This window comes from Ictidomys tridecemlineatus, chromosome 9, assembly GCF_052094955.1.
Source record: "Ictidomys tridecemlineatus isolate mIctTri1 chromosome 9, mIctTri1.hap1, whole genome shotgun sequence".
In the NCBI taxonomy this organism is placed as follows: Eukaryota; Metazoa; Chordata; class Mammalia; order Rodentia; family Sciuridae; genus Ictidomys; species Ictidomys tridecemlineatus.
This window is the reverse complement of record NC_135485.1, coordinates 97,326,326-97,351,870: the sequence shown is the minus strand read 5'-3', so window position 1 is coordinate 97,351,870 and position 25,545 is coordinate 97,326,326. Positions and strand designations below refer to the sequence as shown.

Below are 25,545 nucleotides of genomic sequence, written 5' to 3'. Positions count from 1 at the left end.
AACAATTTTTGATCAAAAGAACTGTGATTTTCTGCTGAGTTCCCCCTACAAAAATTAAAGAGGTAGTATTCAATGAAGAAAAGGAGGACGAATGGACATGGAACTTAAGTATAATTTCATGTTATATATTCCTAACAAATTTAAAATGTTAAATGCAACATATACTTAAAAATACTTGTGTATTTTACTGTATTTACTGAAAATTTTGCAATGTATAGGACTCTTTTGCCAATGAGAATCAATAACTTTTTAGAGTTTTCCTGGCTAATATGTATCATATCTGGGATATGAACTCATATCTATCTCACCCTATAGACCATGTTCTCTCAGCAGCAGTACCCCACTCAGTTTCCCAATTTACACAGGTAGTGAATGGTGGAATCAACACTCAAACCCATGTCAGTCTAGACTCCCAAGCCTGGGTTCTCTATTGACTACAGTGTGATGTTTATAAGCAAGGAAAAGAGATAGTCTTCTTACTAATAATGTGTACTTAACCTTAAAGACTTATTTGATTTTTCAGGTAATTCTTCATTAGATTTTGCTAACAAATCTGTGTGATCATTAATTTATACAAAAGATAATTGGGGAAATTGCTTCATTTATACTACCAATAGGAAAGTATGTTATATAAAATGAAAAAAGTGAGAAAAATTATAACAACAGTGACTTAATGATAATAGTCACTTATATAGTTTTTTAGATATAATGACTTAATACAACAATCTATGCATAGAATACTTACTATTATCATTCTCATATAATCAAAGATGAAAGGATTAAGTCATTTCTCTAAGGTTGCACTGGTGAAAGTAGTAGAGGCAGGATCTGAGCCTAGGTGATATCACTGCATATTTCATGCTCTTAACAACTAGACTATTAAGAACTAAAAAAGATGCCTATCATGTTCACAAGGTTCCCAACTGGATGGTGTTTTTATTTTTGTTATATTAGTGTCAATACACATTTTGTACAGTGAATTGTCAATCTCCTTTAGTAAAGAACAGAGTTAAATTTGTTCTGTTTACTGATTATTTAAACTCAGATAAGTAGGAGTTCAGTAAAGCATAACATATTTACTGAGTTCAAATTAATGCTTAATCTTAGTCTTACTTTATCTAAAAAGTCTGTCTCAATAATTGGAAGTGAAATATACAGTTAGCCTATTGGTCCTTTCTTTGTAGACTAGAAAAATAGCATATCTGTTTCACATATGTTCTACATTTACATCATCTAAAACTTTGAGATGTTAGTGTGCAAAAGGTTACTCCAGATTCAGTTTTTTAGATTTCCTCTGGTCACTTCCAAATTCCTTCAAGAATTGTTGAGGGTAGGAGAATAAAAAAGACAACTTTTAAAACCTACCTGAGAATGCTATCTCAAATAAATGCACTGTGATTAAAACAAAACACAGATGTACTTAAAGACCAACTTTGCAATGAAAACCTTTATGCTTTTTGAAAGAGGTCATATTTTTTCTTAGAAGCCTCTCTCCCCCCTAACAGGAATCATATACAATGACCAGAATAATGGCATTGTGGATCAGGTAATTCACATACAAAGAAGGTGTCCTATTTTCAAAGGTTAAGAAAGAGAGATACTTTCTCAATTATTCAGTTATAACAAATGTATATAGTTTTATTATTTCAGAAATAATATTTTTAGTGGGCAAGCAGGGTTACCACTAACTTGTCTATAAAAAATTAAAACAGATTCCTTCACTAGTGTTTAATGGAAATATTTATATACGAAATAGGAAAGGCATTAAATTTGCTTTATTTCAAAATGCAAAATCAGCATTTTCAATATACATATTTTTATAACTGACCAGAAAAATTCTTTTAATCCTAATCAATCAACTTCTATTTACTTTGGCAAGTTGAGAATGACAAGAAAACATCTGTAGGGTACAGACAGTATTCTTAGGTTATGAAACTAGCTTTTCTGTTCCTGTTCAAAACCAAAAATAAACAACACAACAACAAAAAACTTGACAATTTTCAGAAAAAAATTTCCCAGAAAAAATTAAAGAACTAAACTATTATTTGTTTACATATGAAATAACACACTTTAATTAAAATTTGATAAATTAGCTGATGGTGATATTTTTAGTTTTGGGGGCAGGAGAAAGGAAAAGTTTTAAATTACCCCAAGGCATTTTGTTACTATTTTCCCCCCAAAAGATGAAGATTTTCAACAGACAGATAATACAGAATAAAACACAGATCATCCACTAAAAATAAAAAGCAGATAGGAAGCAGGTTTCTTATTCCTTTCGAGGCTTAATACAGATAACTTTAGAGTACCTTTCTCTATTTATTTGGTTTTCAGGAAAATTTATTTCTTATGTAATTTAAAGTGTGTTTATTATCAGTAGTAACTTGTGCTTGTGTGAAAATATGAAGGACAGCAAAGCAAAAAGCAGAAGGAATGGAATCAAAGAAATACTGTGAAAAAAGTAGAATTTTTCTACCTAAAAATATTTCAGTTTCTGCAAAAATAGCTTTTGTACCCCACTTTCACAAATTTACTTACATCCTAAGAGCCACGTTAGTTTTTTTTTTTTTTAAATCACAGCATCAAGTGTATAGTTGCTATCCATTTGTCTACATTTAAGCATTCAACCCCTAGATTTACAAACTCCTCACTTGGGAATACCCTATACAACTTAACTTACTATCTTGTATGGTATGACAGAATTCCACTGAACTTTGATTTGTACCCTGAAGGGCAAAGTTTCTTTCTCTCTCTCTCATAAATTTTTCCTCCTTAAAATTGTTATTGTCAGGTCTTTTGGTCACAGCTACAAAAATGCTAACTAAAACAATGGCTTAAAAATATCTCATTATTTTACACTTAAATTACATTTAGTTATTCCATTTATTTAGACCTCTACCTGGTAAATCAGAGAAGAGAAGAATGCATTCATTAAAGCCATTAGCCAAAAGCCGGTCCCGCAGTTGCTGAAGAATTGCTACTCCAATACAGAATGGGAAAGAGGAATTTCCAAGTAGTAAAGTATCCCAGAGGTGGAAAATTTTGTGCAGTGGAAATACATCTGTAGAATGATTTTTTAAAATTAATTAAGTTAAAAATTAAAATAAACAACAATAATAACCTGCTTGACTAGATATATCAGTATTATTTTATGGTCCAAACTATTCTTCAGGAGCTAATATTACAAACTGTTTTTATAAAATGTTTATTTAGTTTTGTCACCTTATAGCTTCCTAAGGTCTCCTTAAATTAATTAATAATCATATCAGTCAAATAGATGACACTTTCTAACTTATCAATATTGGTATATATGTACAATTCATAATATTTCTCCTCAGAATTATTTAGCTATATTATTATACAAGTTTATTTATGTAGATAAACCTTAAAATTGTTTTATATACAGTAAGGTTACATCCCCATTATGCATTATAAACACCTGCTTTATTAAATATTCATCAAAAATATCCTTTTAACAGTCTTCTATTTTTATAACTCCTTTTTTCATTTAATAATATTGTGGATATCTTCCCAGGCCCATGCATACAGATCTATTCAAATATTATTCCATTTATCACGTGTACCATATTTAAGTAAGGATGTTCACTGTATTAATATTTATAAGTAAAGTACAACATTCACATAATCTGCTTAATTTCTAGGAGTCCTCCTAGTTTAGAAAATAAAACTGTGAGTTATTATAGAATCTCTAGAAATTAAGCCTAATTTGGTTGTAAAATATAGCCTTGATACCTTTAGATAAACCCCACAATTGATGTTAAATACTGTTTTCAAAGGGGGAAAGGATTGAATGAATACCATGAAATATAAAATAAATTTTCAATATACAATTCTCATTTTAATGTTCAGGGGTCAGAACAATTGGAATTATTTTATACTCACCTTTATCATGCAAGAACCACATAGGGATGCATATTAAATTTGCTTAATATTATTACAAATATAAAATGTCAGGGAAGAATAAAACTGTATTTTTGCTAATACAATTCTAAAAGAGGAAAAATAATACTTACGAGTAAACATGGTGAGAAACCAAGGGATGGCATAGAGCTATGAGCAGGAGTACAGGGGATGGATAAAGAAGAAATGAAAGACAAAATTAGAATGATCGCCAATAAACTAAACTGAATAGTTAAAAAAAAATTCTATGTTTTGGTCTATTCCATTGATTAAAATTAAAAAAAAAAACAATGCAGGTAACTATAATTATTGCCACAAATACTTTATTTTGTAATATCTGTCTATATTACAAATATAGATGACTTCTCCAGGAATCATTCACAGAATACCTTCATTTGATCAGAGGATACCCTCCAGATCATAGCTAATTCAATGCCATACTAGTATGCTATTTTTAAGGGTGCACTTTTCAGTGACACAAAAATACCGCTGAGATTTTAAAGATTCTTGTAATAGTTAAGTTTATGTGACAAAGTGATTAGATCAGAGGACTCAGGTATCTGATTAAATAATATTTTGGGGTGTGTCTCTGATGGTGTTTCCAGATAAGGTAATCATTTGAATCAGTGCACCAAATAAAATACATCATCTTCCCAGTTTGAGTGAGCATCATCCAATCTATTTAGGGCCTAAATAGAACAAAGGTAGAGGAAAAATAAATTAACCCCTTCTTTTCTCCTGCACACATTTTATTGGAGCACTACAGTTGTATATATTGATGGGATTTGTTCTTACATAATCATACATGCATACAATATTACAATATAATTTGGCCAATATCAATCCCACAACTTTCCTCTCTCTTCTCACCTACCCCCACTTAATCCCTTTGATTTTCCTGAGATTCCCCACCATCTTTCTTTTCCTTTTTCTAACTTCCCCATGAGAGAAAAACAAAACCTTTGACCCTCTGAGTTGACTTATTTCATAGAACATAATGGTCTCTAGTTTTACCTATTTTCATTTTTCTTTATGGCTAAATAAAACTCCATTGTGTGTGTGTGTGTGTGTGTGTGTGTGTGTATCACATTTTCTTTATCCATTCACCCACTGTCAGATTATAAGGTAATCATTTGAATACCTAAGCTGGTTCCATAGTTTGGCAAATGTGAACTGTGCTGCTACAAACATGCATGTATCATGATAATCTTAATTCTTTAGGATAAATACCTAGGAGTCGTATAGCTATATGATGGTTCCTTGCCTATCTTTTGAGGAACCTAAACATTGATTTCCAGAGTGGTTGTATGAATTTACAATCCTACCAACAGGGTAAGAGTGTTCCTTTTTCTCCACACCCATTCCAGCATTTATTATTTGTATTCTTGATGACTGCCATCCTGACTGGTGTGAGATAAAAAATCTCAGTGTAGTTTTGATTTGCATTTCCCTAATTGCTAATGATATTGAACATTTTTCATATATGTGTTGGCCATTTGTATTTCTTCTTTTGGGAAAAGTCTATTTTATTCATTTGCCCATTTCTTTTTTTTTTAATTAGTTTCCCAAGACAATACAATGATCTTGACATATCATACATTTGATTCAAACAGGGTATAAATTCTCATTTTTCCATGTGTACAGATTGCAGGATCACATTGGTTATACAGCCATGTATATACATACAGCAATCCTAGTGTCTGTTGTATTCTGCTGCCCTCCCTATCTTCCCCTCCCCTCCCCTCACCTCTCTCTACCAATCTACTGTGACACTTTTCTTTTTTCCCCTTTCCCCCTCATACCATCGTATATGTATTTTGTATAATGATGAGGGTCTCCTTCCATCTTCTGTGCAATTCCCCTTCTCCCTCCCATTCCCTCCCACCTCTCTTCCCTGTTTAGTGGTAATCTTCTTCTCATGCTCTTCCTCCCTACTCTGCTTTGAGTCACCTCCCTTATATCCGAGAAGACATTTGGCATTTGTTTTTTAGGGATTGGCTAACTTCACTTAGCATAATCTGCTCTAATGCCATCCATTTCCCCGCAAATGCCAGGATCTTGTTATTTTTTAGTGCTGCTTAATATTCCATTGTGTATAAAAGCCACATTTTTTAATTCATTCATCTATTGAAGGGCATTTAGGTTGATTCCACAGTCAAGCTATTGTGAATTGTGCTGCTATGAACATTGATGTAGCTGTGTCCCTGTAGTGTGCTCTTTTTAGGTCTTTGGGGTATAGTCTGAGAAGGGGAATAGCTGGGTCAAATTATGGGGTATGTGAGTTTTTGGTGTGAAATTTTTGAATTTTTTATGTATTCTAGATATTAGAGAACTAAAAAAAAGAGTAGCTAGATTTCTCAGTCTGTAGGTTCTCTATTCACATTCCTAATTGTTTCCTTTTCTGTGCAGAAGCTTTTTAATTTTATGCCATCCACTTATTAACTCTTGGCATTATTTCCAGAGCTGTAGGGATCCTTTCGAGAAAGTTGTTGCCTGTACTTACATGCTGGAGTGTTGAACCTCTATTTTCTTCTAAGAGTTGCATAATTTCTGTTCTAATTCCTAGGTCTTTGATCCATTGAGTTGATTTTTATGCAGGGTGAGAGATACGGGTCTAGTTTCATTCTTCTACATATTCACCCCTTCTTTTCTATTTCATGGCTTGAGATGATTTCTTATTTAATCTTCCCTTGCTCTTAGTCACCTAGGCTGGTTTTATGGTTTGGCAAATGTGAATTGTGCTGCTATAAACATGGGTATGCATGTGTCATTGTGAACTTTAATTCCTTAGGATAAATACCAATGAGTTATATAGCTGGATGGGTCACACACTAGGACTGTCACTAGCAAGTTTTAAAAACCAAAAATATTTTGCAGAAAAATCTGAAGTTTATTTTACTGTATGAGTAAATACTGTATGAGTAAATACTATTAAATACTATTAAGTAAATACTATTAAACAAAGACTTGTACTTCCGATAGAGTTTAAATAAATATTCTTTTGGTACCCATTAATTACAAATTTATGAAGAGAGTTGCACATTGTCTTTACATTGCACACAATGGAGTATCTATGCTATCAAAATGCCAGTCAATAACTATTCAATTATATAATTCATTAAAACATAAGTATTATAGTAAAATAAAGGCTATTGATCTCCACATCATCATTTACACAAGTTGAAATGTAAATAGTTCTTTTTAGAGACATTACAAATTCAAAAAGGGAAAGACATATGTGTCTTCATAGTAACAAGTATGAACTGTAGAAAACAGTAATATCTAACAAAATACAAATTATTCACCCTAATTCTTCACCTTTGATTAAAATTTAAATTAAAAAATTAAAAGAGATTAGTTCCATCACTATTATTCAATCTTTCTTTTATAAACATAACATCAATTATATTATTTGCTACTGTTTTGAGGAAAACCAACTGTCACTAAGAATATTTGCCAAATTAATTCAGCAATAAATAGTACCTTTCACCCCATTCTATCCTATCTAATTATTAACTTCATCAAGATCTATAGAGGGATTGTGCTTCTGAACAAGATGGAATAGGAATCAGATCTACCCTCCCACTTGAAATGCATACAATTTAGACAGAATATATGAAACAACAATGTGCAGATCTAGGATATTAGCATGTAGAGTAATGCCTGAGAGAGGAAATACATGAAATGAAACCTATAACTGTCCAGAATGTCAGCTTACTGACATTCTGCAAAGAGTTTTTAGGCCATTAGAGGAAGGAAAAAGCCAGGAAGAGTTTGGTGGTTGTCCTGAGCTAAGGAGGCAGAGTTGGGAGAGTGAGGAAGTCAAGGTGGCTAGAATCTTCATAATTTTAGACAGAAGAAAGCTGCTTAGAGAGAAAGCTCCAGAAATTGCATAGGGTTCCCCTCAAAAACTGCTAAATACTAAAAATGACATCTATATAAGGAAACTACATAAAGTGGGGACCTATTTAAAATGATCAGAGGCAAAAATTGCCAGACTCATACAAAGCCAAGGTAGTTTCTTTTTACACAGGTCAGTGCACAAAGAAAAATAAAAAAACTAAAACCCAAACTGAAACCAAACCAAACCAAACCCCTGCAATAAACAAAGTACTGTATAGAGTACTCAGAAAGTATTGTCTTAGTAATAGCATAAAACTATGCTCACAAATTATGATGTTCTAGTACCATCGAATAAAATTTAAGAGGAGGCCTTGAAAAGATGAAGTTGTTTTCGATATAACTTAACTACATCCAAGATACTATATTCATGGTCACTCCCAAATAGCCTTGTCTTTCTATTAGCACCTATCATTCCAGTCACTTAATTTGAATAAACTTAATTTTAAAGTATTTCCTATCAAATCCCATAGGTGTTATTTCTACAAGATCTCCTCAGTCTGTTGTTTCTATCCCTTCATACTGAACCATCCTTGTTTTGATTATCATTCCTTCTTTATCAGCTATGGCAAATGTTTCATAAGTATTCATCCTACTTTCAATTTCTAACTGCTTCAATATTTCCTTCAGCCAAATTTACCTTTCTAAAAATAACTGTGATCACTTCATTCTCCTGTTCTATCATACCAATATTTTCCTATAGTATACCAAATGAAGTGTACACTAATATTTAGGCCATCACGTATTAGTAAAAACAGACAAGGACTGCAATGAGGAAATAAGCACTTCAATTCTAATTTTGACAAGTCAGTTCTAGTCACCTCTTACCAATTAAATTCAGGTTTAAAAAAATGGCAATCTGTGAGATTGTAATACCTGTTATTTATTCTTTCTATATTACTTTTAAAATCTTAATTGAAAAATATTGATATTTTTGCCTTAATTTCTAAAGGTATTGGTACAGTTTCATAATGTTATCTGATATAGAAAAAAATGACAGTAAAATAAGATAATTTTGAATATCAGGCAGGTTTTAATTTTTCAAAAAAGCAAATAAATTTTAAAAATTTGATTACAAATATAAAATACATATGCTTTCATAAAGCTAGAGATATTTTAGCTATTTCCTCATAAAAGTTGGAAACTGAAAATGAAAAGAAGTCATACATGCTCTAAGTATTTTCTCAGATCATGAAATTATATATGTATGTTTTGGCTAGTGCTTATCTGTATAGTCAGCTAAGTAAATACTGCCCCCTAGCAATAGCGAGCAAGAACAGCTATGTTTAGCATTTCATGAGGTCTTTCCACATGGTCTGGCAATGTGAACTTCAGATTTATCAATAAGAAAAGCAAAAGTGGGGGTTCGATCCTCAGCACCACATAAAAATAAATAAAATAAAGATATTGTGCCCATGTATAACTAAAAACAATATTTTAAAAAAAAGAAAAACAATTATGTTCAGATATTTTTAGGAACTATTAATATTGAAGCAAAAGATGATGTTAAAATAAGACAACCAATTTTACTACAGGCTTGTATGAAAACTATTATGCTAGTGCTATGTCAGATAAAAAGAAATACAAACATTTGAATTATATGTATGAAAGGACAAATAAAAATAAAGGATAATGGAACACAGCTCCTGGCTTATTAATTGCCCTGTTGACTTAAGGTTCTTGAATCTGCAAAGGTTTGAAGATAAGATTATTGAATTAGAAAATTTCAGGATATGTGCTCCCCCACTTTCTCAAAATCAGAAAATTAAGTCGTGGTATTCTTTAGTGGGTTTCTGATGGCAGATCCTCCAGTGTTAAAATGCAATTTTTTTAACCTGGTCATTTGTCTGGTTCAAGACTTGAAACCTCTTAGATTGTCTTCTCTTCTTAATTAAACTGTTTTCTCAAACTGCATTATCACCATTATTTTATAAAACATTTTCATCTACTTCGACTTAACTGAGTCATGCAAAAGTTCTGTGGTTTTTCAAGATTGGTGTTATTTATTTTTCCCTATTTATCGGCGAGTCATCTAAGGCTTGAAGCAGGTCACTTTGACCAAGGTCACAGGTATATATTATAAAGTAGGAAACAGAATCCAGGACTTCTAACTGCCAGTCTGCTATTCTTTGCACTATATAGAGGTGGTTGTGAAGACTAAAGCAAGTTGGCTTATAAGTATTTTTCTATGTTGTCTAGTAATAATATAAAATTTGGGTAAATCACTCCCCAAATATTCAATAAGTCTGTTTTGTAATTTTTAGCCTCAGATTATTCCAAGGAAGTGATACCATAGAAGTTTCTGTAATAAATGAAATATACTATATTTATAAAAAACATACCATTTTCAAAGTCCTCAAAATCTAACAGTCAAAATAATATAAAAAGCATTGATATATTCCTATGCACATATAGCTAAAATTGTAAATGAATAAAAAAAATTCTAGAAAGCCTGGATCATATTACACTTGCTATTTTATGAGGTTCATAATATTAGATGTACCCATACTTAAAAAATAGAAATAAAACAGAAAAACACTTAATTTATCTGTCATAAAAGATGATAATTTCTGAAAGATCAAATTAAGGATCATAAAAAAGGAATGAAAAACTTCTGAATTATATTTTCCAAGAATAAGTATCAATATATATAACTGTTGTAAAATATAAAATTAATACAGTTGTATGTTGGGCCTCTTCTCTGGTTTCTAATAATTCAATTTACATATAATATTTTGATATAATTTTATGACATTTACATTCTATACTGTAAACGTAACATAATTGTTCAATCTCAGGCTTATTTTATTTTTGGTACTGGGAATTGAAGCCCCAGAGACATTTTACTACTGAGCTATAGTCTGGATTCTTTTTATTTATTATTTTGAGACAAGGTCTTGCTAAATTGCACAGATTGCCCTTTAACTTGTGGCTAGGATTATAGGTTTGTGTCATCGAGTCTAGATCAATGTTACATTTAAATGGGCTTAATGGTTCACCCTAGTCTTTCAACAAGTTCCTTGAATTTTTAATTTTATTCATCTTCTTGGCTGAAATTTGACATACATTTTTGTGTTCATATTCTCTAATAAAAGCTCTTGGGGTTGTATTCCCTTAATTCTTTCCTTCTTAAGAATGTTGTCTGCTACTTTTATGCTTGCTACGCTATATTTAGCTCCTATGCAATTCTTGAGTCAACTTTCTTTCTCTCAAAATTTTATACACATTTCTGCACTGAGTGTTGCTATGAAATCTTTTCTGAGATTATTATTATGTATTTTTGTACTTTTTCATTTTACTATGTAGATTTCCTCACATCTATTCATTATGTCATTGACTGGGTTTATACTTTATTCTGGTTTTTACTCTTTTAAAAAGCTATTATTAGGGCTAGGGATATAGCTCAGTTGGTAGAGTGCTTGCCTCACATGCACAAGGACCTGGGTTCAATTCCTAGCACCAAAAAAAAGCTATTATCAATATTATTAACATAATATTTTCAAATATCTTTGTGCTCCTTCAGTTCACCATGCTGGCTCATTCCTGATTATTATTCACATTTGAATGATCCAGCTTCCAGCTAAAGGTTAAATTTAGTGTGTGAAGGAATACAGAATGAGGAGGTCAGTTGATTACCTTTACATAAAATCTACACTAACTGTAATATCTCAATTCTCAGGAAAAAATGAGATCCAATTTTAGTTTTTGAGATTTGAGTTGTTCTAACTGCTTGGGCTGATTAATATTTTGTTACTTTAGAGGGAACAATTATCATATAGGTCTAACAGATCCTTCTATAAATCTATAAGTATGTTATTGAAATCTTAGTGATTTTATTTTTCCTATACTGTGAAATATTTTGTGATTTTATACAAGTAGGAATTATTTTATTATTATGAATAAATTGTTCTATTTATGCATTAAAAAACACAATAATAATGGAATTGCTGAGTTCCTTTGGAATTGTCTTAGTCCATCTTGTGTTGCTATAACAAAATACCATAGACTAAGAAATACCACAGACTAAGTTATAAAGTGGTTTGTTTAACACCCAGTTCTAGAGGCAAGAAAGTTCAAGAAAGGTATATCTGGCCAGGGTATTTTGCTGTATCATAACACTGTGGATGACATCACATGGCAGAAGCATTTGTAAGAGGAGCCAGCACCAAATGAGAAAAAGTGACAGACCAAAGGGATAATCCAGCTTGCCTTATAACAACCCACTCCTGCAAGAGATAATACAATCATGAAGGACAGGAGACACTCTCGTGAGATCCAATCTAGTATCATGAGAATAATGTCTCAAGAAAAACAATCCATTAATGAGGGTAGTACTCCATGACCTAAACACTTACTATTAAATACCACCTCCTGAAACTGCCACATTTAAGAACTAAGCCCTAACATGAGTTTTAGTGAGAATAAAGCATATTCAGACCATACCTGATGGAACAATACTGAAATAAATCATTACTACCATCTTTCATTTTTATTTTTGTGTTATCCAAAGTATTGCATTCTTTTCAATAAGATGTAAATTATAGGCTTTTTATATTAAAAAAGCTTTCACTGAACACAAATGAGAATTCAGGATTTTTCATTTTCCACCCTTATTTTTAAAGAGAAGAAAATTGACAAAGAAAAATGATTCACAATTAGTGGACTAGTGAGAAGATGAATGCAATGAGACATGCAGCAGTACTATAGACTCCAGAGAAATGATAAAATTCGTCACATAAGTGAAATTTCAAACTTTCAGTGCTCAAATGATCTTTGGTGAATTTCCTTACCACGGGAATCAGAAAAAACAATGAGTAAATATAAAATTTTCATTCATTCAATCATCAATGGCTAGGAATTCATAACAATATTTTGCAACAAGAACCTGGACCATGATATTTTGCTAAGAGAATAAGTAATCTTCTATTTTTAATCAGAGTAATCTTCTATTTTTTAAATGATAGTTGTGCACCAAAATTTGTTTGATACAATTTTAGTGGGCAAATGCCATAGGTAGATATGTTTACAAAGTAATTAGAACATGTGGTATAGGAAGTTTTTAAAAAGACATTCCACTTATGATTTTAACTTTTTCTAATAAATCTAAAAAATATTTTACAACTGTAGAACAAAAAAGATAGCTAAAAAGGAAGTGGGGATCATGAACTGAAATTGATTTCCATGAATATATGAGTTTGTTAGGGTGAACGCAACTGCTATGTACAACTATAAAACTTTAATAAAAAGAAAAAGACAGCTGTTCTCCAGTGAAGTTATGATATCTTTTAGTGTTTTGTTTTGATGACTGTGTATTGACCATACACATGCAAGAAGAACCAGAAATAAGATAGAACCCATTAGAGAGGTATTTGAAATCTGGAATTGGTATCAATATCATGGATATCCTTCAGGTATATGCATGACAGTTAAACAGTAAGTTCAAACCACACTGCACAAGTCATATTTTTATATTTCCAAAATGAGGAACATGGAATAAAATTTTGGGTTGCTATTCTTAAATTTACCAAAATATTTAATAGTTATTTTTTTAATATGTCTTCATTCTACTTCTATAAATTATTAAGAAATGACTGAAACATATAAAATAATTAATAAGTAAATGGTTAATGTCTCCCCCATACACAAGGTTATATTAGTTATATCTTTTGTCATGATCTCCCTAGATAAGAAAAAAAGTAGAAAAATAAGTAACTACATAAGCATATTTTTTACTATTCTCTTAGTTGGCTTACAATTTTGAATGAAAAACTATAAACTTGGGTAAGTTAATGTTTTTTAAATTTATACTATCATTTTGGAAAGGACAGCTGTACTTCCAGAGCAACTTTCCATTACTTCACTGAATACTGGAAAACCTTCAAAATTTTCAACATAATTAATTTTAATTTATTTTAAATAAAAGAAAGACTTTAAGAGATGCCATGTAGCACTTTTTTCTTGGAGACTTAAAATGATCTTTAAGTTAAATCAATAAAAAGGTTAAAATTCAAAGTGGCAGGAAATCTCGCCAATTCAAACAAACGAGACTTTACTATTACAGTACCACACTCCCCTGGTAGACTATTCATTAACTGATGCAGCAAAGTAATATATCTATTATAGATTGAAATATAATCCTCTTCTAAGTTTAAAAACCATGAATAAACCAAAGCAATAATACAACACGATCAGAATCTAATAGCAGTAAACAAGGTAGTCATGGTGGTACACGCCTGCAATTCCAGTAATCCTCAGGAGGCTGAGGCAGGGGAATCACAAGTTTGAGCTGGGTTTAGGCAATATGGTAAGACCCTGTCACAAAATCAGTGGTAGAATGGTTCCTGGGGTCAATCACCAGTACAGTACTGTGAAAAAAAATAATAAAAAAATAATACAAATAATAGTTAACCAGTTTACACTTGTTTTGTGCCAAGAATTGTTTGGAACAATTTACATGTTTTATATAATTTAATCATTACAGTAATTCTATGGGGGAAAATTTATTATAATCTACATTTATAGTAAGAGAACTGTGGGTAAGAGAAACTAAGGTTTCATAATTAGTACATTGAAAAACCAGGATTTAGGCCACTGGCCCATATGGCCCAGGGTCTGAGAGTTTACCTCTATATCAGCTTTCTTAAATCATGGGTCTATCATTTCAAACTATTTTCATAAGAATACTAAGTTATTTTTTGCTTTTACTGTGCTGACAGTTGTGCTAATTTTGCAAAGCCATTGATGGATCCAACTGTTGGCATCTAAGCACAAATCAAGGCTATGGACCCAAAGTCTAATTATAGTCATTATATTTGTGAAGGAGTAAAAATGAATAATTTTATTAAATATATTTTAAATTTTTTGGTAAAATTACACAGGAATAAGTGTAAAGCACTTGTGCTATATTCCGAAACACAATGATTGACTTGACGAAACACAGTATCATTTGAGCTATAAGGCAACATAAATACTTTTTTCAAGAAATGCTATTTTTACTTGAAAGAATGACAGATAAACAATTTTTTTAGACTTAGCTATTTGACCAATATTTTTCAAAAAATGAATAAAGTGAGCCTGTTACTTCAAGAAAAAATTTGAGCTGACAGATGAAGATTAGAATACAAGAAAACTTATATCTGTCATAGTAAGCTTGGCAGCTTCCCAAAACTTAATGACTTTTTGAATGAGATCAGTGATGACATTAATGAATGTGATTTTTTGATGTTGTAAAATGAAAGTTTTCATAATTGGAAGTTGTGCAAACCAATACATTCTATATGACCAATCTATAACATTACAACATCGTGTATGGGTAAAGAGCCATTCCAAGTGCAAGACAGACTAATGAATTTTAATGTAACAGAGCATGAAAGTTTACTTGATAAAGAATGTACATTGCAACTAAGATTTAAGAAGTGTCTGAGAAGTTCCTTTGCCAACAACTATAAGTTTTCATATACTTTGACCAAAATAATGTATTGCAATTGATTGAATGCAGAAGCAGATACAAGAATCTAGATCTTTTACATTAACTAAAACAAGTATAAAAATACAAAACAGTACTACTTCTAATTTTGGGGGAGAAACAGCTATTTTTTTTTTAGAAAAAAATGTTATTTTGGTTAATTTCAATAAGTTATTATTTTTCAGTGAAATAATATGCTAATATTTTAAAAATATCTCAGTAAATACTAGTAGGTATAATCCACATAAACAAAAACTCTTTGGGGTTCCCAAATAAAAATAAAATACAGGCTAAAAATTATGTAGTCCCATTTTTCATTTTCAGGGGAAGTATAAATATTTCATAATACATTGATATTTAAATAAATGCTGCAATTTTGATTTAAAAAAAAAAGAATATGAAAGGATCCTAAGACCAAAAAATTTGAAAACGACTACAATATACCACGCGTCCTTTCAATTTTCTGTCATCTATAAGGATACATTTGATTAGAAATGGATAAGGGGTAGAGTTGATGATTTATTAAACTGACATTTACCTTGTGTGTGTGACCTTTTAGGAAGAAGTTACCCAAAATACTATTTTATCTTTCCTGGGTCATTAATAGGTCCTTTGGTTTCCAAAATCTGGGTCCTCGGGCAGAGTGGCACATGCCTGTGATCCCAGCAGCTTGGATGGCTAAAACAGGAGGATTAAGTCTAAAGCCAGCTTCAGCCAAAAGCGAGGTGCTAAGTAACTCAGTGAGACTCCGTCTCTAAATAAAATACAAAATAGGGCATGTGGCTCAGTGGTCAAGTGCCCATGAGTTCAATCCCTAGTACTAAAAATCCCACAAAACACTATTATGCACAATGAATCAAAATGCAGAATTCTGCTGTCATATATACCTAATTTTATTTCTTTAATAATTATTTTTCAGTTGTAGTTGGACACAATTTTATTTATTTATTTATGGTGCTGAGGAGCGAACCCAGGGCCTCAATGGGTCCTTTCTGAACAGTAATTAAGATTTATTATTAAAAAGAAACTTTCATATGTTATTTGTATTCAGGGCATTAGGTGTTAGAACTAATGTCAGGAACAACACAGCAGCTAGCACACAAGAAAACACATACCCCAGGTCTCAGAATATGGACTACAATAGATTGGTGGAATTCTTATCATGGTATATTTCAAATAAGGTGGATTTTCCTGGACCCTATCTGGATTAAATATGAAAAATTTATTGTCAAGAGTATTCTTTTTAGATAAAATCTAATCATTTTTGAAGCAACAACACAAAAGCCAGAAACAAATGAATGAACCAATGAACAAATATTTCCAAGTAGTCCTTTTACCTTTAAGTATAAATCTAGCTGAATAAAAATTTTGAAAATAATAGAAATAAGCTTTTAAGGAAAGAAGAAATTAGTCGTAGTAAAAGCATCTTTTCAGAATGCAGCTCTGCCAAATTTTGCCAGCAAATCGCTGAATTTGTTAGCTTTAACTGAGAATACAGGTTTAAAAGGTATTTGTAGTACTGATATACAGTCCTTATCATTCTCTTAATGGCCACCTGACAAATTTTCATAATTTGCAAGCTGAATGCTATTTCTATATTTCAGGAATAGTTCTTTTAAGAATGAGGAAGCATACTTTACTGTTCTCATTTTAAGTGCCTGGTATATTTCCAGAAGCAAAAACACATCAAGACAAAAATGATAAAAATCACTATGGCCCCAATTTTGTCAAATACACATTACTTTATTTATATGTAAATCACATAACTACCATGACATATAATCTAGGCATCACATCAGTATAAAATATTCCTAGCTATTTAAGCTTCAGCAGTGCTTAGTGTTCAGAGTTCTGTGACCCACAGCAAATGGAAAGGAGCCAGAAATCATAATCTTTCCTGCAATGGAAGCCTGAATTTCAATGATGGAAAATTAATGAGGGCTTACTTTGATAGGATTAGTTCTTGAGTAGGAAACTCCGTCTAGGAACTTATTATCAAGCGCTTCCTCTTGATGAATCCTCAACTATATTGTTAGAGGCACAGAGATTCCTCAACATTTATTTTAAAGGTAAAATACTAAAGAAAATAATGTAAGAGAAGAAACAAAAAGATGCTGCATATAAAAACTAATGACTGCAACTAAAAAGATCTGACTAATAAATGTTAAAAACATTCTGTATTTTATCACACCCCTTCCATCACCACTCATTTTCAACAATCTCCACAGTAAAAATATCAAATGTCTACAAAATTAAATTTTAAAATGGCCTCTTAACATTTTTATATTATCTACAAAAGTGGGGAAACAGCCTCCTCAAAAAAAAAATCTTTTAGTTACCAATTTAGCTTTCTTTACTAAATAAGTTTCAATTGCTACTTTCTGTGAAGTGAAAATCACTGTAGACAGAGGAATTTCCTATAGATTAAGATATATTCTCTTTCCCCTGATTTCTCTTTGTTTATTCTAGGGATTCTCAGTCGTAACAGAATAATTACATAGAGGGGATTTGGGAATATCTGTAGGGCAACTTTTTAGCAATATACATAGAGGCATTTTATTGTCCCATAATTAGAGGTTTACTATTAGAAACCAGAAGCTGGACATCAGGGATGGTCAGCATTTTGCCATGTGCTATACATTTCCATCTCCAATTCCTCATGATCTACAAATGTCTCAATCACTAATCACACTACAAATGTAAATTGATATTACTTTCATTATACTACTATTAAAGAGTTTTTCTAAGAAATTACATGAAAAGTCTCCATTTTAGGAGTGGGTCATTAACAAAATAAGTACATTATATGAAAAGTATTGAATTACCAAATAATTCACTATCTGCATAGCAGCACATTTTAAAAACACTAAAGTACCCTCATTTCAGATTTAATACACATTAACATTCTGCTAATTTTGTTTCAAAACCAGAATAATATATTAATAATGTAATGTGAGACCCCTTAGTATTACTCAATTCTCTTTTTAAATTCATATATTTTCTACAAAGTAAATAAAAATTCTTTCCTAAACAGATATGATAAATCTGATGCTTCTTATTTAGGTGTTCTATATTGTAAACCTATAACTTATTTATTTGTGGTAAGAGGTTAGCCTTTGGTTCACACCCCTTACCATACATAGTTACCCAATTGTATCAGAACCATTTTATTTATTAATGTTTTCTTTCCTAATTGATTTATAAAGGCACCTCTATCATATACCAAATTTCATTTATGAGTGAGTCTATTTTGTGTTCTCTTTTTTAAAAAAACTTATTTGAATTAATATTATTGCACATATTTCCTTTTGGTTAATGTTTGCCTAACATGTCTTTTACCATTTTTGACCAATATCTTTACATGTTTACTTTTACCTCTTATAAATAGCACATAGATGGATTTTAAAAACACCATCTAAATACTCCTTTAATAGGCAATTTAATTAGCTTACATTCTTTCTATGTTCTCTCTGATTTTACAGGTTTGAATGACTTTGTCTTACTACCACAACCTGCCTTAGTTTAAAAGTTATATATTCTCTTTCTATTCTTTTTAAGTATTTTTATTTCCTCTTTTTTTTTTCCTTTTCTTTGCAGTACTGGAGATTGAACTGAGGAGAACTTTAACACTGAGCTACATTCCTTGTTCTTTTATTTTTTAAAATTTTTAAATTTTAAAGCAGGGTCTAAGCTGCTAACAGTCTTGCTGAATTGTTGAGGCTGTCCTAGAACTTGCCTCAGGCTCCAGGGTAGCTGGGATTACAGGTGTGTGTCACCAAGCCTGACTTATTAAATTCAAATTTTAATGTGCTTTCTTGAATTCCTGGATTTCTTGTGAACAAAGATGTTTGATTTTGTCCTGAACTATCTTTTCGAATATGTTTACAAAAAAAAAACCCACCTTTGGAAAACAAAGATAAGATCTCTCCGTGGAGACAGGACAAGTTTACTTATAGATTTGAAACAAAAAAGGAGAATAAAAGGAAGGGAGCCAGGAGGGGAATAGGAAAAACAGTAGAATTAATGGGATATAACTTTCCTATCCTTGTATTTGAATACAAGACCAGGGTAACTCCACATCATGTATAACCACAAGAATAGGATCCTAATTAGAATAAATCATATTCCATGTATGTATAATATGCTAAAATATGTTCTACTGTCATGTACATCTAAAAAGAATTGTGTGTGTGTGTGTGTGTGTGTGTGTGTGTGTGTGTGTGTATATATGTATATAGTTTTTTTTAAAGGAGTCTTTCCCTTACTCTCTCAGAAAAAGGTAAGGCATATTTACCATCTATTTAAAAACATTTGAAAATCCTGAACTCATGGTTTCATTCCTTTAACACAATCCACTGTATATACAGGTAACATCTGGGCACTCATTGTTGTTTCCATGAGATTTGGGAAGAAGGGAAAACAACAAACATGCTAATATTTAACTTTGATTGTTGTACTATGAGTGATAAAGCCTTTCATCTCTAATTCAGGAGTCTTATGTTTTCTGCCACTGTCCAGAAAACAGTTATAATTTATAAGCTTGCAAGTAGGGTACAAACAAATCCCAGAACTTAAGGGATACTTTAAAACAAACATATTTACGTGTGTAAAATAATGCAAAAAATAGAATATTTTAAAAACTGATTTCTGTTATCTTTCATAAAATATTTTTATCAGGTATTGTTATGTAGAATTTTACTTTCACCTTATTAGTAGTCCTTCCAAAACTGGTATAATATATAAAGATTCAACAATCATTATTTACAAATTTGTAGGATTTGATGAATGATTACTTTCAAAGAGGATGGAATAGTATTTGTTATGCAGTAAACATTTAACGTGTTTACAGTATCATGTTTTAACAATGTTTTTTGCTAATCTCTGCTCCTTACATCATAATCATTCAGAATTCAATTATATGATTAACTACAGTAAAGATAAATTATTTTTCCTATATGTTTTCTTTCTTAGTGCTACTCATATTCATGAGTATGTCTAAGAATTTTATCATAGACTATATTATTCCATTTTCATTTGTCTACATAAATATTCTGTCATCTATAGCATTGAACTAATGTAGTTTTCTTTTGAGTTGAATACATTTTAGGTACTTTTAAGAGAACTTTGGTGAGGGTCAAGGGTACTGGGGATTGAATTCTGGGGCACTCAACCACTGAGCTGCATCCCTCGCCCTATTTTGTATTTATTTAGAGACAGCATCTCATTAAGTTGCTTAACGCCTTGCTGTTGCTTAGGCTGACTTTGAACTTGTGATTCTCCTGCCTCAGCCTCCTGATCCTCTGAGGTGACAGGCATGTGCCACTGCCCTGGGCAAGAAATTTTTCTAAAAAATAACGGCCTCTTCTTTTAGCCTATATTTTAGTTAATAGTATTCTTTTTTCCTCAAAATAGCATTGCCATCTTGGCAATCCCTTTCTTCAACATTTCTTCAGCCCTAGCCATAAGACCAATCTAGTATTGTATTGTTTTATACCTCACATTTATAACATGAGGCAAAATTTTATATACATTTAAATAAAGAAAATATGTATAAAGCAAACACATATTAATATGCATTAATAATGAATATTATTATAATGATATTTCCATTGGTTAATTATTTTTTCACAGATTTTCATTTAATAATAAAGGATCTGCCATTGTTTTCTCTTTTTATTTTGGATATCGTATGTATTCTTATTGGATCCCTCACTCAATAAGCTGTCTACTCAAATGAAAGATGCTTCTCCACAAGTCTAGAAGCAAATGACACTGTAATTATTGAGGGTTACTTTAAGCCTAATGATTATATCACAGAGAGTTAAAATACCCTGTATCTAAATAAATAACAAAGAGCAATGAACAAGGAAAAAATGGACTGATATTTTAGTTTCTATTTTTCCAATGAAAGATACACGAGGCTGAGAGCAGAGGATTGATGGCAAATGATTAAAGTTTTACTTCTAACACTAATTATTTTACAAATTAAAGCACTCAGTAATATTTATATTATCACTGCTATTTTTAATACTTCAAAATGCTTTGAGTGTTACTATAAACATTTTCTTTTTTTTTTTTGTGGTGCCAGGGATTGAACCCAGGGCCTTGGGCATGCAAGGCAAGCACTTTACCAACTGAGCTATATCCTAGCCCACTATAAACATTTTCTAACAAAACTTTTCAATATACCATTCTCAGAAGTAAGACAATCAGGAAACAAAGGTGGTTAAGATGGAATGAGATCTCTAGCTTAAAAAGCATTTTTTTTTTTTTTAGGTTAAAAAATGTGTGATATTGTACTCCAATAGCCTTTTACTTTTTAAATTTCAAAATCAGTTACTGCCTTTTAAAAATCCTTTAAATAAGCATTTTTCAAATTAAGGTTCACATAATCAACATACTGGATACGCACATTTAAGAAATATAGTAGATGCATTATATATAAGAAGTGTGAGACAATGTTTATTAAATTTGTTACAAATACACATAAACACATTTTTGGTGTGCTTTGGGTCTCAGTATAAAATACATATGTTCTTATACTTTGTGGGTTAAAATAATGTTCTACTCATTATTACCATATAATATAGTTTAAATTTGTATTACAAAACATAACACGTTCAATGAAAACAAATTTAGAACTGTACCTACCGCCCCCTAGAAAAAAACACCATAAATTATTCCAACACCAAATAGTCATGATTAATATTCTATAGTATAGCCTTTCTACTTTTCCTATGTATATGTACATATATACTATAGTCTATGAAAATGAGATAATACCATACTACTTATTGATAATTTTTCAATAAAGCATTTGAAAAATTATAATTGCTTGAGGACAGGCGCCAGGTTTTCAATTAACTATTTAATGAGGCATATTTTCAATGTAAAAAAATTAAAAGTATAAAATGTAACATGTAAAAAGATCTTGTTATATCTCTATCAATTTCAATGCCTTCTTTAAATATGTAACCTTAGTGATTATTTTTATTTATGGTGTAAAATGTGATGTTTTGACATATGTTTATCCCACAGCCTTCCAAAAGAGGCTTCACTCCATGTCACAAACCATGAACAAGTAACAGACTAAGCCATGCCCCCTGTGTAACACTGCCTGTCAACTCTTACTTTTAGTTTCATATATATTACAGAAAAACTAATAAAGTAAGATCAAATATGGCAAAGCTTCCAAGGTAATATCAAGTAAAACACAGAAGAAGCTATTTAGAATAATTCAATCTCATTAAATGTTATGATTAATATGGTTCTATTTACATCTGACTTTTTATTTTGGTTTCCTACATATCTCATATATTTTGTCCCTCTGTTTTTCTGTCATTGTTTTTTGTCTGTGTTCTTTAATGTTTTCCCAATTTCCTAATTTACATGCTGGTTGTTCCAATGCTTATAATATGCCCTTGTTTTCTATAGATTCGATTCATAATTGTGCTGAGATCAGAAATGTTAATCATATAGCTCTACTTCTGTTTACTCATTTTGTGGTATTGTAACACATATTATAATTATAAATCTTTAAATCCAGCAATATCTTGTTGTAATTATTACTTTGAGTATATTTCTGTCTTTTTAAGAAGTTGAAAAAATAAAAGATAGCAGTTATATGCTTGTACATTTAGTGCTGTTAATATCTATGTGTATAATTTCAGATATTCTTCATTTGTTCCTGTAAATTTGGTTTATTTTCTGTAGTAATTTCCTTCATCTAAAACACTTTTGCTCCTATTCAACTATTACATGCTATTGTTGGCAATATGTTACATATTATGTTATACGTCAAACAATACATTATATACATTTTGCTTGACACAATTACATTTTAAATTAATGAATAGAGGAAAATAAATATACATTTACTGTTGCTATAATAAATTACCTTTGCTGCTGGAAATAGAGAATTTATATTTAATTTCAGTTAAGTATAAATTACCTATTTCTTCAAAATCAGGCCAGACTACCATAAAATCCAAATGAAAACCTTTCACAGAACAGTTTAACATACTCAACAGAAAACAACTTGATAACATTGAGTTCATAAAGAAAACAAGGGCCTTTCCTTTGACTCAAAGTGAGAATATGGTGTTAATCACACAAACACAGTATCATAATTAGTAGTAGTAATAGTAACTTGTTCATGTAGGGTCTTCTCCTAATAACAAAAATTTTTAAAACACACTGCTTTGCGCTGGCCATGTCTGCTCTATTTTTTACCTTGTAATCTATTAATGTGCCAAGTACTTACATCAGGAATGAAGCCAATTTCATTGAGATGATTACTCAACTCTGGATCATGGAATGCAATCATTTGAGAAAACACAGTCAGATACTCTAAAATGATAAGAAAGTTAGATAATCATGACTTTACAAATTACCTCAAAGATATTAAATTCAAACAAATTACAGTGTAATTTATATTCTGAATAAGATTTAATCTATGAAAAAAAATTTAATAAAAAAATTTCGTTGTCACTACTTTAATCACTTACTACTAATTATTAAACAAATATACAAAAAACACTATTCTCTGCCTTCAGAGCTATCAGTTTATATCTTGAGCCACAAAATACACACATGATGTATGATGTTTTCTTAGTAAATTCTAAAAACAATTTCTCTACAGTAATATTAAATCCATTTCACATTTATTGAATGTTCAGAAAGTGTAACAGATCCTTCAGCAAGGAACAACATTTATAAGTGGTAACAAATAGAATTATTATGCCTTAAATTATTACTTGTTTATGAATACAGGTTTAGGCACCTGTTCTAGTTTTAATGTATTCCCACTTACGACTGCAATTGGCATATTTAGGAGTAGGAATTAACATCTTGTTAATCAGAAAGTAGGCACACAGTAGGCAATTAAAAATAACCGTTGCTGATTCTACTCTTATTCTAATTCATAGGGTTCAACTAGATTATAAGTACTTTCTCATTTTTACCCTTGTTTTAATAAGTTACTATTTAAATTTTTTTAGTTGTAGATGGACATAATACATTTATTTTATTTGTTTTTATTTTTATGTGATACCAGGGATTGAAGCTAGTGCCTCACGCATGCTAGGCAAGCATCTACCCCTGAGGCACAACCCCAGCCCCCTCAATAAGTTACTATTTTTACCAATTTACTATGTGCCAATCTAATCAAGATAGCAGTATACTCCAGGGCAAGTAAGCACAGTACTTCCATTGAAAAATAAATAAAATTAAGATACATCTCAACAAGCTCAACTTCTTTCTTTCTCCCCTTTTGAAACTAAAATCACAATAATACAAGTTTTCCCTTAATAATCTCGATTCTCTCCTTCATTAAAGTAACATCTATTATTTAAAACAATTATTTGGTGAATGTAACATCTAGAAATAATGTTTGCCTTGCCTTATGCGTTTATGATTTTTAATATTTCAAGAAATAAAACGAAATTCTTGACAATCCATCAACACAAATAGATTTTCCTTATTTTTCTCAACAAAACTTTGCTTCTACTGATCACATGAATTTTATACTAATTTTTCCATAAGCAGTATCATATATTTTACAAAGAAGAGCATCAGATCAAAAAGCAAAGAAAACAAGATATTCTACTCAATACAATGATAAGGGTGAATTATATTCCTGACCCAGTGTGATTCTTTATCATCCTGCCACAAAATTTTTTTTATGTATCTACTGTCTCACCTTTTCCTTTCATAACAAAACAGGTATAATTTCTATCAGCTTTAAGAGTTACAAATCAAAGTGAAAACATCTGGGTTTAACTTCATTTTATCTCCTTTCAATTAGTGATGGTATATTTATGGTCCCAAATTTCCAGAAAACAAATGTATATTGTATCAGCTATCATAAGCATTCCAGTGTATATTTATGTATTAGTATATAGTTATTAATTTCTAACTCATTCCTCATTTTTAACCCAGAAATTGATGCTTTAATAAATTCTCAACAACTATGCTCCAGTAAATTAAATATCATCCTTTTGAGACTGATAAATTTAATTACTACATGGATTTATATGTTAATTATTGATCTACTGAAGAGACCTAATCTATCATGAAAAAAGTAGACCACTTTCTTTGTGGTCTCCCAAACACTGATGGGAGAATTTATGTAAGCTATGACCCTGTTGGTAAAGATGGCGCCCGAGTGCTTCTTTTCCAGGAGCTCAGGTCCATGACTGCACTGAATGGGGCAGGAACCACCACCTCCAATCCCCGTGAATGGTTCGAACTTTGAATGGCAA

At 31.0% G+C, this 25,545-nt stretch overlaps 1 protein-coding gene across 7 annotated transcripts in view; it reads right to left on the bottom strand.

Annotated features, from left to right (window-relative positions):
• The window catches only part of Tbck (TBC1 domain containing kinase), a 215,916-nt gene that overhangs the window by 97,134 nt on the left and 93,237 nt on the right, over positions 1-25,545 (bottom strand). For all 7 annotated transcript variants that reach the window (XR_013426040.1, XM_021720499.3, XM_040293008.2 and 4 more), the window contains 3 exons: positions 23,547-23,632; positions 4,032-4,068; positions 2,897-3,058 (listed from right to left, as the gene is read on the bottom strand). Coding sequence is in view for 6 of the 7 variants with exons in the window: in XM_021720499.3 (XP_021576174.1) it covers positions 2,897-3,058; positions 4,032-4,068; positions 23,547-23,632 (285 nt within the window). In the remaining variant the exon portion in view is untranslated. The remainder of the gene's footprint in view (positions 1-2,896; positions 3,059-4,031; positions 4,069-23,546; positions 23,633-25,545) is intronic.